We start from the raw sequence: 15,019 nt of genomic DNA on the forward strand, positions 1-15,019 counted from the left end.
TGCGTGATGCGATCAGGTCAATATTGAGCAAAATCTCTGAGGAATGCTTCCAGTACCTTGTTTAATCTATGCCATGAAGACTTAATGCAGTTCTGAAAGCAGATGGGGGTCCAACCCATCCTAGCAAGGTGTACCTAATTAAGTGGCTCGTGAGTGTATTACTTAGCTCAATTTGTATTGTTAGTGTGTGTCTGTAGGAGTAAAGTCTAGACACATTCTTTGGATGTAAGCATTGGCTAATTAAACAGATCATGATTAAATGACATGATGATAATAAGGGTGATCACCAAAACCTTATACCAGGGGTGGGGAACCTCTGGCCCTCGAGGTAACTCGGATCTGAAGGTGACTGATAACTGCTAATGGCATTTATTTGAATACCAGACATAGTAAATGCAAAGCAGGATCATATAAAAAAAAAGGTAATAAACAAGCCATTCAATCGTAATACTCGTTTTAATACGTTGACATGCATACAACACAATAGACTTGTTAAGTCCTGTTCGTTGTCCTGTTTGTTGTCCTTATCACCGTCCTGTTAGTTTTCCTCATCACCGTCCTCATCACCGTCTTGTTCGTTGTCCTCATCACCGTCCTCATCACCGTCTTGTTCGTTGTCCTCATCACCGTCCTCATCACCGTCTTGTTCGTTGTCCTCATCACCGTCCTCATCACCGTCCTGTTCGTCGTCCTCATTACCGTCTTCAATGTCTTCCTCCATCATGAGAAAAGACGAGTCCGAGCCAATACAGCTGTAGGTGCTGGTGACTCTGCTCAGTTTCTGCTCCAGAAGATATTGATGGTGTAAAATACAGCAGTGCAGTCCCCTGTATCCCTCTTCTGTTATATCGCTTGGAGAAACTAAAATAAAAAGACAAAATGACAGTCTATGTAAGGCAACTTTTAGTTAGCATTGATGTTGGTTCCATATAAGCAATTTGAATGTTTAACTCCGAGGCTGTATATTAGCTAAAAAGATTTGTGATTCAGAAAAAATGCAATCATTACAGATGCTATTCAGTGATAGACATTTGACACTGGGAGGGGGGCAGTGGCAAATGTTATAAATCGGTATTTGTGGAACATACTTTGGTTCCTGATGTCGTCTTTTGTCTGATGAAGGAGGTGGTCCAGTTTGTCCAGTGCCTGCCTCAGATTTTGACAATGCTGGGTCATCTCCTTCACAATGATGACTTTCTCCTCTTCCATACGCCTGACCAGCATAACCTGGTCAAAAAGTCGCCTCTTTGTGCGCAGGTTCACCACTATAATGGAAAAAACACAAAATATAACAACCACAATGGTAAGGCTAATAAAACAAATAATATCAGTTTGTATTCAATCTTTTTAAATTAAATTGACCAAAACCTTAAAATCTGGTAAAAAAAAATTCAACCTCGCCGCTTGCTGAATTTTTTCAATTCTGTCTATGTTGGCAGAATTACATTCAGTATGTCTTGAGATTCAACATTAGTATGCAGTTCAGGGTGGTCAGGAAGGGTTTTACTGTTTCCATAGATATGCCTGTCCCAGTGAGACTAGACTATTAAGACTTGATAGGGCAACATCATACAGACCTTTCAATATAATTATTTTAAAATGATTTGTTGTGATCATGATGATTTGTGACACCTATGTTGATAGCTCTGTGTTACATTGGTGATTGTATTCTAGTACTTCAACTGAATTTATGGAATATCTAGGGCAAACAAAAACAAGTTGTTTCTTACCATCTCCTTGCGCCTCCCAGGGCAGAATGACATCCTCAGACAGACCGCATGCTGCTTCTGTGTCAATTTTCTCTGAACAGGCATCAATGGTGTTGTACTGCAGTATCCTCTCTCTGAGTTTCTTCTTGAGCTCTGTCAGTCTTCTCCGTTTGCGTTGCCTTGTTTGGTTGCTGTCTGTAAAGTAAAACAAAATACAAATAAACTAATATTAATAATACAAACAACAACAACAAGAAACAAATATTGTTTCTAGATAACGTAATAATAAATACCATTTTGTCGATAGAGGTCGTGTTTCTTTCTTCGGAGGGAATAAATAATTTCATCTATTTCTCTCTGGAGCTCCTCTTGGCTACTCTGGGCTCCATGTTTCTCTTGAAAACAGAAACAACAAGGTGTAATCATAAAACATGAAGCCAAATGTTTGGAAATATGGAACCAAATCTATACCACAGTGATCATATAACATACCAGTGGCTGCCCATTGCTTGACCTCCAACACCCACTGCTCCGTGTCCTCCAGGGAGATGTTCAGCTCTTGCTTGAGACTCTCAAGATTGTCCACTTCAGTTTGTGCTCTCTGTGTAGTCTGGTTAGAATGTTTAAAAGGAAAAAGTGAATATGCGTTCCAGTTGGTTGAGAAGGTTGTTTTTTACTGAATTCCTTTATGCACATTAACTGACCAGACAACAACATGAAATGCTAAACACCTTCTCTTCAAGGTTGGCAAGTATCACCTTAGTGTCCCTTTTTTTTCAAGATCAAGCAGGATTAACATTATTATTATTATTATTATTATTATTATTATTATTATTATCCAGAAATTCAGATGAATCAACCTATAGTGCTTTATTAAAAACAAACAGAACAGAGACTCTCTTGGCAGAACAGTGTGCCATGGCAGCGCCATCATAATGAAATGATTGCAGAATACATTCAATTCAACAACATGTAGCTAAGGATGGTGTTAAATTACTACAACAACAAACTCGGATAGTCTTAATATACATTTTGAAATGCAGCATGGACGTCTTACTTTGACAAATCTCTTTGAGAGTGTCTTGTGGAGATTCTCCACCTTCCTGTGGTTCCATTGCATAGCCAGCACGGTTATCATATCTGCTCTAGCTGTAAACACAAAAACATGAAAATTCATATGAGCTTTACAATGTGGCACTACTTAAAACTATTTGTTTTCCTCTACCAACCTGATTTGGTCATGTATTTTGTTGTCAGAGCTGCCCTTGAGAGGAAGCTGTTAACCTGTTCCACTTCCTCGCCGACAGTATTTCCAGCACCTTCCTGGCTTCTGCCACCCCACTTCACCTGCTCAGAATCATAAACAATGAGATCTAGCTATTTAGTTCAATATTATAATTTCTTGTACTGTACATCTTTAGTTATCATCAGTGTCAGGAGCAATTTCAGAAAGTTAAAATGTTCTGAGATTTAATTATGCTTTGAACTACAATGTCACAACTGCAGTTATTTGAAGCTCTATTCATTCATTATTTCTACAGTGCGGATATATTTACTAAAATAAACATAATGGGTTTTGGAAGCCTATCCTTGTGACAGTCTGTTTTGTAACAATTTTGTCAACATTTGTAACTATTACAATTATTCCACAGGCTTGAATAGAATATACTACATGATATTCTTATGTGCACTACAATTTGTAAAACATTTGAATCTAGTGACACAAATGTTTAACTTGCATACTGTACCTCGCATTTGCCTGTGTGGGCCTTGGCGTGCATTACAGAGAGAAAAGGTTTCATCTCTGTAAGTGGTTGGAGCTCAGGCAACTTTGCTGCCATCTTCTCCAAATAAGGCCAGTACCTGTAATGACAAAATCAATTAGCTTTTCCAGTTGCATGATGGCATAATAGTAAAAAGATAAACCAGGTCCTTAAAATTACCAGTACAATCCTTGTAACCAACATCAGCATTTATCCAAATGAATGCTTTTTTTGCTTTACATCTACTGGATGTGCAAGAATTAAATAGATAACACGTTTCCCACAAACACTTCCAATTTTACAATAGTTATAACTACCTGCAGGCAACATCCATACAAAAGAATGTTGCATTCCCAACTTCAGCCAGCTCCTTCTGCAGGAACATTGGGTAGGCATATATTTCACCACGGTAGTGATTTAGGCCTTGTAGTAAGATGCCATGTCTGCACACAGCTATTTGCAGTCCTTCCTCATCCACCTTGGCCCTGGACTTGTGTGAGGTTTCTCTGCAAGCTGTGAATGTTGCCGGTTCACAAACATCACGACCACTTTTCTGAAATAGACACAATCTGTTACATTTAACCCTGTGCTAAGAAAAATAAATAAAGGGTTAAGGGATTGAATAGATTCTTACAATCGTCATCTGGCTCCTGATTTTGTCGACAAAGGCAGACACTTTACTGTCCTGGGCAATGAACAGTCCATCAAATAGAGACGGTTCATCTGTCCTGCGAAATTCGAGAAAGACATTGTAAGCAACATTATCATACATACATAAGTTTGATTGTGTCCTCTATTTAATGTGGCCAATTTGCTTTTGCCATAACATTTTCATAAATGTGGAAAAGGTCTTTGTGAATTTGATCTGTAATTCTGTGTAAAGTATTTTGCCACCATTATTTAACATTAGTGAAAAGTTTACTGACTTCTTGTAAAAAGGTAAAAATAAAAGTACATCCTTTATATTGATGGGCATGGAATAGGGCAGAGGAAGGCATAGAAAAAGGTTCCTGGGCAATTTAATACATTTTTCATGAAGCGATTATATCCAAAACTGGTTCTTAGCTCCAACATATCCAACTAACGTCAACCATTTAACATTTTAAAGTTGAGTTAACTTTACAGGCGTCATATAGAATAATGTTTATGAATTGGATTTATATAATTATGTGTAATTTCAAACCAACTATTGTTTTCTGATGGTCTACAAACTTTGGAAAAAGAAATTGCAGAGTTGGGGAAAGTTAGACATTTCAGCAAAGACATTCAGCTTAGTCAATAAAACAACAACTAAAATGAGAATATGATTTCACTGACCCTCTGGACTTCTTGAAGCGATAATGCTTTCTATTGCCATCTACAGCAATAGCCAGCATGTCAGGTGTGCATGCTGGGCATTTAAAGGGCTCCACCAGGCATAGATCTTCTTGTCTGTAATTACAGAAGGCAAACTCCCGAAAGACTCTGTGGAAGGTATCGCTACAGATTCTGCCTGTCTGGAAACAAGAATGGTATTCATTTGGTTAATTAAAAGTTTGGTATTCAAAAATCTTGAAAACCACATTTTATTCTTACCCTTCCTGTGGAAAACGATCGATGTTCAAGCATTTTTATAAATACTTGCTGGGATAATGCTGGGCTGGCCAATTTCATTTGCTCGAATGATGTGAACACATCAAACTTAAAAATAATTTTGCAGCTGTCGGTTGCTGGCCAGTATTTGTATCCCAGCAAGTCACCTATGCTCGGGGACCATTTGGCGGAACAAATTGGACAGCACACAGAAGGCAGACGAACGTTGTATGGACCTGAGAAAAAATATAAATGTGCAATTTGACAGCTATCTATGCAATGTAGGACAAAAGTATAATAGTAATCCTGTATTTCTGCTTGATCGTCTTCTGGTGGCAACAAACCATTGATAGTCACCAACACGGTCTGCTTTCCTGGGATGATGGTGAAATCTTGGCTTGGACCACAGAAGCAGATTTGGGATGGCGGAGGAATTGGAAGCAGACACACTGCAGCAAAGACAATTTCAGAGATTCATATGCATGTTAGGACATGTTAGGAAATGTAGTCAATACAAATTGAGACATTTTAACTGTTAAAGCAAACTTCCGACATGGTGAAAATGATGCCGCTGTATATGTAGTGCACATTAGGAAACCATGGTAAGGGAATATGTAATACCTTATTTGAACCCACCTTGTTCACAGAGTCCATATTGGCCACTTTCATCCACAACCACTAAGGATGTGGGAGGAATAGGTCTGTAAAACCCATCAAACATGGCTTCCCTGTCATGGAAGACATGTTTACCATGGATAATAGGGTCACATGCCGGACAAAGAAAGGGAGTTCCTGGTGGAACACAGTCCAAGCACCGGACCACAGCATCAGCAGTTTTGCATTGGAGACAGGAACGTGTAGTGACAATCTCTGCAGCCAATTTCAAATGAAGGAGCTCTGGCATTGCAGCTCTGAATTTTTGTTCACGTTTCAACTGTCTTTGGGTCCATGTTGATGCAGTGGGTGTTTCTTCTGATGATGCAGGGACAGTGAGAGAACCCAACAGGTTTCTCAGTGTCTGAAGATGTTGATCTAAAATAACAAAATATAAAACAAATCATGGAATTTAGTTTAATTAAAAAAAGATATTCCATACATGGCTTTTCACTTTACAATGTATCATGAACAAAGCTATTACATACTACAAACAATTACCTACATTTCAAGTTGAAGGATAATTTAAGAATTCATTGTGCATACCAAGACTTGGGACCTGTAGAGGAATCTCATGTGTCTCCTCGACCTCTGGGGACTTCTGAGAGCTGGAAGGTTTAACTGCATAAAACAAAGTACGATGATATGGGAAACATTATTGAGGACCGACCAACGACATTAAAACTTAATGAAACACTAGAACTAGATTATATTTTACAGACCAGATCGATTCTTATTCCAATGTTGGGCTATAATGTTCCCATCCAGGTCCCTCTTCCTCCAGGAAACATTTGATCCTTGCGTTATTTTCTTTGGTATCTTCTGTATCTTCGGTTTCTTTGGTTTCTTTGGTATCTTAATATATAAATATATAAAAGAGATTATATATTTCCCTTAATTGTTGCACACACATCTTTGTAATGTGTGTGTATGTTATCATTTGAGTAAATGTTATAATACATTTTTGGATAATGTTGTACTTGCCTTATTTGCCAACTCATCTGCGAGGGCATTCCCTATCTCTAGCCATTCATTCAGTTGCTTGGATGCCATTTTTAAGAGAGGATAAAAAGGGCAACAACAAACAAAGGATGAACTGACATACAGGGAGGGAGAAAAACAAAACAAAAGACAAGAAAACGAGAGGGGTGAAAGAGAGTAGGAAGAGGAATATGGCTCTGAAAAGAACCGTTGATTTTTTTATGATAATAGGCTACTTCATATAATTGAATTGATAGATGACCTGAAAAAAACCAAACAGATGAACTCAGATTAGCTGTGCTACCATGTAATTTAATTGTTGCTTCATAAATAAGCATTCGCCAAAATAAAACTACAGGCACCAAAATCAATCAAGTCCCAGGTAAATCAGTAATTACAGGGAAATATATTTCTCTTTTTAACTAGATGTGATGCTTTCACAAAACTTAAGTTGAATTAGCGAATGTTTAAAGTAGGGCTGGGCGATATGGAAAAAAATGTTATCACGATATGTTTTTCCATATTGATCGATCTCGATTCTTATCACGATATGTAGTTTTTGCAGATGCTGCCAGTGTGAGGGACATCCTGAAGCTTGAAGAAACAAGAGATTCACTGAAACTTTATAATAAAGTTTAATGCCTTCCAATAGTGAGAACAAAATGCTTTCGCTCATACAGAATAAAAAAAACAAAACAATTATTAAATAATAATAATCTCAAATATTTGTACAAAACCAAGGCAGTACAAAACCAAGTGGGTCAGACCCTCTGACACATTAAAGTGCTAAACATAAAAAACATGTGTAATGTGTAAACATAGTAAACCAGTCACAGTTATTCTACATCTTGTGCAGTAGTGAACATCATTTACCCCATTACAGGTTTTTTGCAAGAAAGACAAGTCTGTTCACCACATCTGGCTTTAAAGCTGCCCTATGGCAGGACACAATATTGCCACTTGTACTAAAAGCACGCTCTGAGGGTGAGCTGGTGGCAGGAATACATAGATACCGCTTTGCCAGGAAGCTCACTCTGGGGTATGATGTGCAGTGGATTTTCCACCATGCCAGGGGGTTGGTCTCACCGTCTACTTCTGGAGCTAGCAGGTAACTGTTCAGTTCAGCCTCAACATCCTGCTCATCTGTTAGACTAGAGGTAGAAACAGAGTAGGACTTCTTGAAAAAGCTGCCCAGTGTCTTCCTCTGCATTTTGGCTGGTGGAGCTGAAGCTGTAGCAGTAGCAGTAGCTGTAGGTGTGAGAGTAGACTGTGGTGTGCTCTGACAGTCACCCAGGATCTGTGCCACAGCTCTGGATTTCACAGCCTCTACCTTGTCACCTTGGATGTAGTGGGTCTTGAACCGAGGATCAACAAGAGATGCCATGTTAAGGAGGTCATCAGTGGCATCATCATCATACTTTTCATTCAAATATGTGGTGATAGTAGTTTTGATGGCCTTCGTTAGCTCTGTGTCATCCTCTCCTGGCTTCAAGACCTCTGTATTGAAGAGCTGTAGGACAGGTTTCACACAAGAGACACTGACATGTGCTTCACCAGAGAGGGCATCAGTGAACTCAACAAGTGGATTAAGGGCCTTGTGTACAGACTCCAAGACCTCAATGTCTTGCCATGAGAGAGCCAGGTGCCTTGTTTTTCTATCAGCAGATAAAACCTTTGAAATGGCCTTCTCCTGCTCCAGTACTCGTGCTATCATTGCATGGCGAGAACCCCACCTGGTAGGTGATTCTGTCATCAACCGGTGCTCAGGTAGGTCGAGCTCCTTTTGTGCAGCTGTTAGTTATTTTTTCTTCTTCCATGAGTATGAGAAAGTACTAACCACTTTTTTGCTCACACCCATGACTCTCTCTATTCTCTTGTCTCTCACACTTCGCTCTGTAGATGACAAAAATGTAGTATTATTAGTATTAAGTATTATTTAAAAATTAGTTTCTGTCTTATAATAATAAATCATAATATTGTCATGACATCCTTGATATGAAAATCAATTAGACTACACACATAAACATATTTTTCCTCAATTTAAGTTGAGTACAGTGATAGAATATAAACTCTTCATTCAAATACATCTTAGATGCAAAATGTTAGTAATGATCGAATTATCACCTAGTATCAGTATCAATAGTTATAAAGTGATAGCCTGTACATTGGTTTATTGAGGCATGTAAAGTGAAATAATTTTGTTTTCAGATACATTCCTATTTCTATTCCAATTTATACACATCAGTAATTACCAGGTGCAATAATTACATAGGCTACTGAGTCCCAGTTACCAATTTTGAGAATATACTTTATGAAGAATAAATCACATTGTTACTATCATTTCATGAGAAGAGGTAAAAATATACATTTTATTCCAGCTTTATGGGCAACAGTGTATAAGAATACGAATCATTACACTGAGCTATTATTAGAGCTGAAAATGTAGCCTTTGACATCATCATGAACTTTTTTTATTATTAGCCTATCATCATGAACTTACCAATGGCAAGGTGCAGTCGATGACCAAAGCACTGCAGCCGGGACCAGCCTTTGAGGGAAACAGCCTTGACAACGTTTGCACCGTTGTCTGTTGTGATGCACACCTGTCGGTCTTCCCTAAGGCCCCAGGATTTGAGTGCATCCTCCAGCCCCTGGCTGATGATTTCCCCAGTATGGTCCTCTGGGAAGTATGCTGTCTGTAAGCATTTGCTGTGTAGAGCCCACTCCTCGTCAATGAAATGAATCGTGAGACTCATATATGGCTCCGATGTACGGCTAGACCATAGATCGGTGGTGGTGGCAAAGTATTTAACATCATTCAGATGAATTTCCACCTTACGACGGCATTCATTATAAAGCTGTGGCATCGCCGTCCGAGAAAAGTATTTTCTACCAGGGAGCTCGTACCTGGGGTCTAACACTTTGATCAGTTTCCTGAAGCCTTCTTTTTCCACTGTGTACAGGGGCATCATATCTTTAGCGAGGCAATAAGTGATAGCGCTCGTTATAGTTTTGCTCCGCTTTGACTGTTTTTCATACGGGGCAATGGCTGCAAAGCACGACTGGATGGATTGTTGTTTATTGATGTTACCGGGCGACGTGTGTGTGTGGCTTAGCTTCGTGTGTGGTGTGCTAGCTTGAGCCCGCAGTGTCACACTCTCTGTGTAGTTAGTGGGGTGGTGCCTTTTCAGGTGATTGAAAAGGTTAGTCGTATTCCCCGTCCTGGCTGGTACTACCCACCGGCATATTTTGCAGACCGGCTTCGTCTGCTCCTGGTCGCTTTTGCCGTAACCGAACCATGTCCACACAGCTGACGTGGTGTGACATTTTTTGTCAACTATGTCTTCTAGTAGGCCTACGGTGTCGCTTTCGCGTTCGCCAATAATTTCACTTTCACGGTCCTCTTTAGTTTAGCTCATTTTTGACAACTTCTTTGTTCATCCCTTTCTCCCTCTGTCTTCAGTCTCACTCTGTAGCCACGCTGCTCGCTCGTGGGCGTGTCCTACCGGCATACAGCAGCCAAACTGATACTGGTGTTGTTGCGCCTAGGCGGCCTACTTTTTATTAAGATGTCATATCGAATAATATGTCCCAAGCATAATATCGCAATCGATCAAAATTTTATCGCGATCCCGAACCGAGATCGAATTATCGCCCAGCCCTAGTTTAAAGTAGTAAAACAACTATGACCTGATAATATTCAAGTGTTGAACTTACCCTAACTATCATTAATGCAACATGTTAGGTGACATTTCGAAGAAAGAAAAAGTGTGTGCATTATAAAAAGCGCCATGTAAATGTCAACTATTATTATTATTATTATTAAAGTGCCATTTCCTTTCGCATTGTTTACGTTCATATCATGTCCTGGTCTGGTTAGCTGAATATAGGCCTACATACTTTTGCCATTGTTATGTGTTATGTCACGTGCTACCAAGGGTTTTGTTTTTAGGCAAGATGTTAGCTCCTTTTGTGCGAAGGAGAAAACTCTCCCTCCAACTTGTTGTAGACGAACCTTCTTATATTGCAATACATATCCGTTAGCGCATATAAGCTAAGCGCTAAGCGCTAACCTTTACAGCCATGCTATTGCTAACAACATGCATTCGCCTATACTGCCTATGCCACGGGCCAGCCCTAAAACGTAAAACTGAAATATCGTGGTTAAACATGATTAGTAGAAAAACGACAGGATTAATTAAAAGCGTAAACAAATCAAATGAAATACAGAAATCAGATTTACCACTTGTAAAGTTCTGACGCTCTTTAACAATTCTTCTTCTTCTTCATCTTCTTCTTCATCTTCATCTTCTTGGCTCGTCGCACTTTTATTGATGCGCAAGGTTAAAGTTCACGGGATTACGATCGTGACAAAACGTGACAAAAGGTTGTAATAAACTGCTGCTAGAAATGAATAATGGGAAAGCTACGTGGCTATGGGTCGTAATATCGTGATCAACACTGCTTAAACAATCGACCTATTTGGTCGTTTTTTGTAGGAGGACAGGCTGCTCCAAAAATTTGGCTTTGGGCCCAAGTTGATTAGCTGGGTTAAGGCTTTGTATAGCGCTCCCTTCTCTTCTGTTAGAACTAATGGGTTAATCTCAAAACCTTTCCCCTTACACCGTGGTGTGAGGCAAGGGTGTCCTGTTAGTCCCCTACTTTTTATTATGGCTCTAGAACCATTAACCTGTGCAATTCGCGCTAATGGTGACATATATGGTGTGAACATTCATGGACACGATTTCAACTTAAATATGTACGCTGACGATATACTTCTTACTTTGAGCAAGCCAGCACTCTCTATACCCGCAGTTCTTGATATGATACATTTATTTGGCAGCTTCTCTGGATATAAGATAAATTGGAACAAGAGTGAAGCAATCCCACTTAATTCATATACATATAAACACAACCTAATAAGCACCCCCTTTATTTGGAAAACAAAAGGAATGAGGTATTTGGGAATTAACATCGTCTCTCCTATCTCTAAAATCTTTAGCCTTAACGGCCCTGCTATTTTCCAGTCCATTAAGGAGGACATCAACAGGTGGATGGCCATACCACTTTCTCTATGGGGCAGAGCAGAAACCTTGAAAATGAATGTTCTCCCAAGGCTTTCTCATATTATCTCCTCTATCCCTCTTGAATTCCCACTAAAATGGTTTAAAGATATCAAATCCCTATTCACTCAGTTCCTTTGGAATAATAAGAAACCCAGAATCGCTTATAATAAGTTGATCATTCCAAGATCCATGGGAGGTTTGGGAGTCCCAGATGTATTCCAGTATTATCTGTCCTTCAATGCAAAGTATCCATTATCGTGGGCGTACAAAAGTGCCTCTTCGGTAGGCAGTTGGCAATGGCTGGAGCAATCCATCATGTCTGTAAACCAAAACATATCTCTGGCATCAATGTGGTACTGCCAGAAACCACCACCCTCAATGGATAATACCATCATCCGCTTTTCATGCTCTATTGTAAAGCAACTGCACAGGAGACTAAACATAGAGGAGCTCTCTTTACCATCTTGCCCCATTTGGAGTAACCCCTGTATTTCTGCAGGAGGAGGCACTTTAAGTAATAATATCTGGCAGAAGGCTGGTATTACTACAATTGGACAGATTTATAGAGACCAAACCCTTCCATTTCAACAACTCAAAAATCAGTATGGTCTCTCAGGCTCATCTTTTCTATCATATGCACAACTAGCATCTATTATTCGTACAAAATGTAAGGAGGGAGCCATGCCTGCTTCATGTATGGAAGAGGACCAGCGCCTCAAGAAAGCAATCATATCATCAGGTGTGGTCTCTAACATTTATAAATTATTATCTAGGGCTGCCCCGAATACCTATTCTCCTGTCCAACTGTCCTGGGAGCATGCCTTGAATATCTCTCTGTCTGCTTTGCAATGGAACTCCATTTGGCAGTCAGCTATGTTCTCTTCTAAATGTGTAAGATGCAGGATCATACAGTTCAAAATTCTCAATAGAGTTTACATCACCCCCGTTACAAAATCCAAGATGGACAATAAACACAGAGACTGTTGCACCTACTCTGGGAATGCCCAGCGGTAAAAAAAACTTTGGTCAGAAGTAATATCCTTATTGTCTGAATCTTTAAAAATTAATTTCCCTACATGTCCCATTGCATGTCTACTGGGTCTCAAGCCATATGGCAATCTTGCAAGGACTACCGATCGGCTCTGGACATTGGGCTGTTTAGCCACAAAAAGACTCATCCTATTCAACTGGAAGGAACGCAAACCAGCCTGCTTTACTAGGGACTCATGGCTGAGGGAGTATCTGGACCTACTGAACATGGAGCGTGCAGCTTCTCTGCTGGGGGATTTTGAGGGGAGACAGGAGGATTGCGGTTCACTGTCCGCATCTCTCCTGTCTAACCCTGTCAATATGGCATCTCCTGTGTAACGTATAATGTATTCTGTATGTAATGTCCTGTGTATGTCACAATCAGCTGTCTTAGGAAGTCATCCTTGCATCCACCCCCCCCCCCCCCCCCCCCCCCCCCCTCCCCCCTTACGTTTTGTTTAGTTGTTTGTTGTTACATGTTTTGATTTACGGTTTGTTATCTGGAGCAATGTCTGTTTATTTTATAACTGCAAAAAAATATATATATATATATAAAAATAAAATAAGAAAAATATATAAGCTTTATCAAAAAGGAAGGTCTTAAGCATACTTTTAAAAACGGATAGGGTGTCTGCCGCCTGAACACAAACTTGAAGCTGATTCCACAAATGTGGAGCTTGATAAGAAAAGGCTCTGGCTCCCATTGTACTTTTAGAGACTCTAGGAACAACCAACAACCCTGCATTCTTGGAACGCAATGCCCTAGTAGGACAGTAGGGTATAATGAGTTATTTAAGGTAAGATGGCGCCTGCCCATTAAGGGCTTTGTAGGCGAGAAGAAGAATTTTAAATGCTATCCTGTGTTCTATAGGGAGCCAGTGTAAGGCAGCCAGAACAGGAGTAATGTGGTCCCTTTTCCTAACTCTGGTTAGTACACGAGCTGCAGCATTTTGAATCAGCTGAAGCGACTTAACTGACTTCTTGGTACACCCTGATACTAAGGAGTTACAATAATCCAGCATAGAAGTAACAAATGAATGGATTAGTTTCTCTGCATTGTTTTGAGCCAAGATATACCTAATTTTGGCAATGTTGCGTAGATGAAAGAAGGCGGTCCTTGAGATTGATTTTATGTGGGCGTTAAAAGATAACAGCTGATATGTCTCCCACTACTCCTCTGTTGTTTCATTACTACTTAATTAAAGTACCAAATTGAACCTTTTCAGAGACTCCATTTGTCTCCTTATTTTAAGCTTCTCTCTTGGATGCGAGAACAAAGAATACATCTAACACTTTCTTTCTTAATGAAGTGGTGCTTGAATTAGTACAAGTCGTGCCTTTGTTTTAAAGTTATTTGATTACAAACCAGTTTAAGGAGCACTTTTATCTGTTTTGGGTTTTCCCTTTCCTGTAGTGGGTTATATACTGTAGGTTGTTGTGCATGAAGAATTTCCAAAGTTCCTCCAGAGGGAGTTTCTAATGTATTTCGCGTATATATATTTTTTGTATTTGACCAGGTATCTAAAATGATATAGATCATAGCATTGAAGTGCCAAATTAAAAATAATAATAATTGTAAAACACATTTTATTTGGGGGAAGGCAAAGATGCAACACTTTATAAACTCTAACTCTGTGTCTGTTTAGCTTGTACCATGAACTTTGTTCGCCACCATGTATTCTATATCCACTCGTTGCTTCTGTCTATTCAGTGAACTGATTCACTGTTCAACAAAACATTCCTAATACAGATCACATAACTATTGCAAAGAATACAGAAAGGACAAACAATCTTCTTCTTTTTTTGTTGTACTGCTGCCAGCCTTTTCTTTCTACATGAAGTTTGCCTTTCATAATGGCCATAAATAATAGAAATATCTCATTATGAATGTTATTAATATTTAATTTGGGTTAGGAAGTGTTTGCTCATTCGTATATAATAATAATTGTCCACAATTAAAAGTAATTTCTAATTTATGAAGCCAGCTAAGTTACTGCAAAATGCAAGTTAAGCATTGTGTTAACAAATGAAAAGATTCTGTACAGAAAACTGCAAGAGGACAAAAAAAAAAGATAGACAGATATAGACATTTAAGGTGTCATAATGTTGCTGGTTTATTGTCCATATAGTGCCATTTTCCCTGTCTATAGGCAACACCAGGAATCGGTAGCTGTGCAGCTGCTCACAGGTTACGCTGCTCTAACGTGTTCACATGAAATAAACAGCATCAGATTCTGCAGAACAC

General features: G+C 39.3%; 1 protein-coding gene across 3 annotated transcripts; it reads right to left on the bottom strand.

The window, feature by feature from the left end:
* Positions 1–437: 437 nt before the first annotated feature.
* LOC307021073 (uncharacterized protein) lies at positions 438–13,158 on the bottom strand. Of its 3 annotated transcripts, XM_079652843.1 has the most exons (17): positions 6,683–13,140; positions 6,421–6,553; positions 6,245–6,319; positions 5,681–6,076; positions 5,389–5,493; positions 5,048–5,280; positions 4,790–4,968; positions 4,107–4,200; positions 3,790–4,025; positions 3,458–3,572; positions 2,939–3,056; positions 2,767–2,858; positions 2,202–2,319; positions 2,003–2,104; positions 1,731–1,904; positions 1,089–1,265; positions 438–861 (listed from the first exon to the last, which is right to left on the bottom strand). In XM_079652843.1, exons 1-17 carry the CDS (start codon positions 6,749–6,751, stop codon positions 539–541), a joined length of 2,739 nt encoding a protein of 912 aa, XP_079508969.1. In that variant the 5' UTR covers positions 6,752–13,140; the 3' UTR covers positions 438–538. The 3 variants fall into 3 exon arrangements, with proteins under 3 accessions (XP_079508969.1, XP_079508968.1, XP_079508970.1); XM_079652842.1 differs by having other exon boundaries at positions 5,048–5,493; positions 6,683–13,142; XM_079652844.1 differs by having other exon boundaries at positions 749–887; positions 5,048–5,493; positions 6,683–13,158.
* Between the last annotated feature and the right edge of the window lie 1,861 nt (positions 13,159–15,019).

This window comes from Notothenia rossii (assembly GCF_949606895.1).
Source record: "Notothenia rossii genome assembly, chromosome: 10".
NCBI lineage: Eukaryota > Metazoa > Chordata > Actinopteri > Perciformes > Nototheniidae > Notothenia > Notothenia rossii.

What these genes read in the sequence shown, in the direction of transcription:
- LOC307021073 (XM_079652842.1), bottom strand. Translation starts at nt 6,751, where the DNA reads ATGGCATCCAAGCAACTGAATGAATGGCTAGAGATAGGGAATGCCCTC. An exon ending in TCTACAGGTCCCAAGTCTTG is followed by an intron (nt 6,077 to 6,244) that starts GTATGCACAATG and finishes TTGTTATTTTAG; the next exon opens with ATCAACATCTTCAGACACTG. An exon ending in GATCGTTTTCCACAGGAAGG is followed by an intron (nt 4,969 to 5,047) that starts GTAAGAATAAAA and finishes TCTTGTTTCCAG; the next exon opens with ACAGGCAGAATCTGTAGCGA.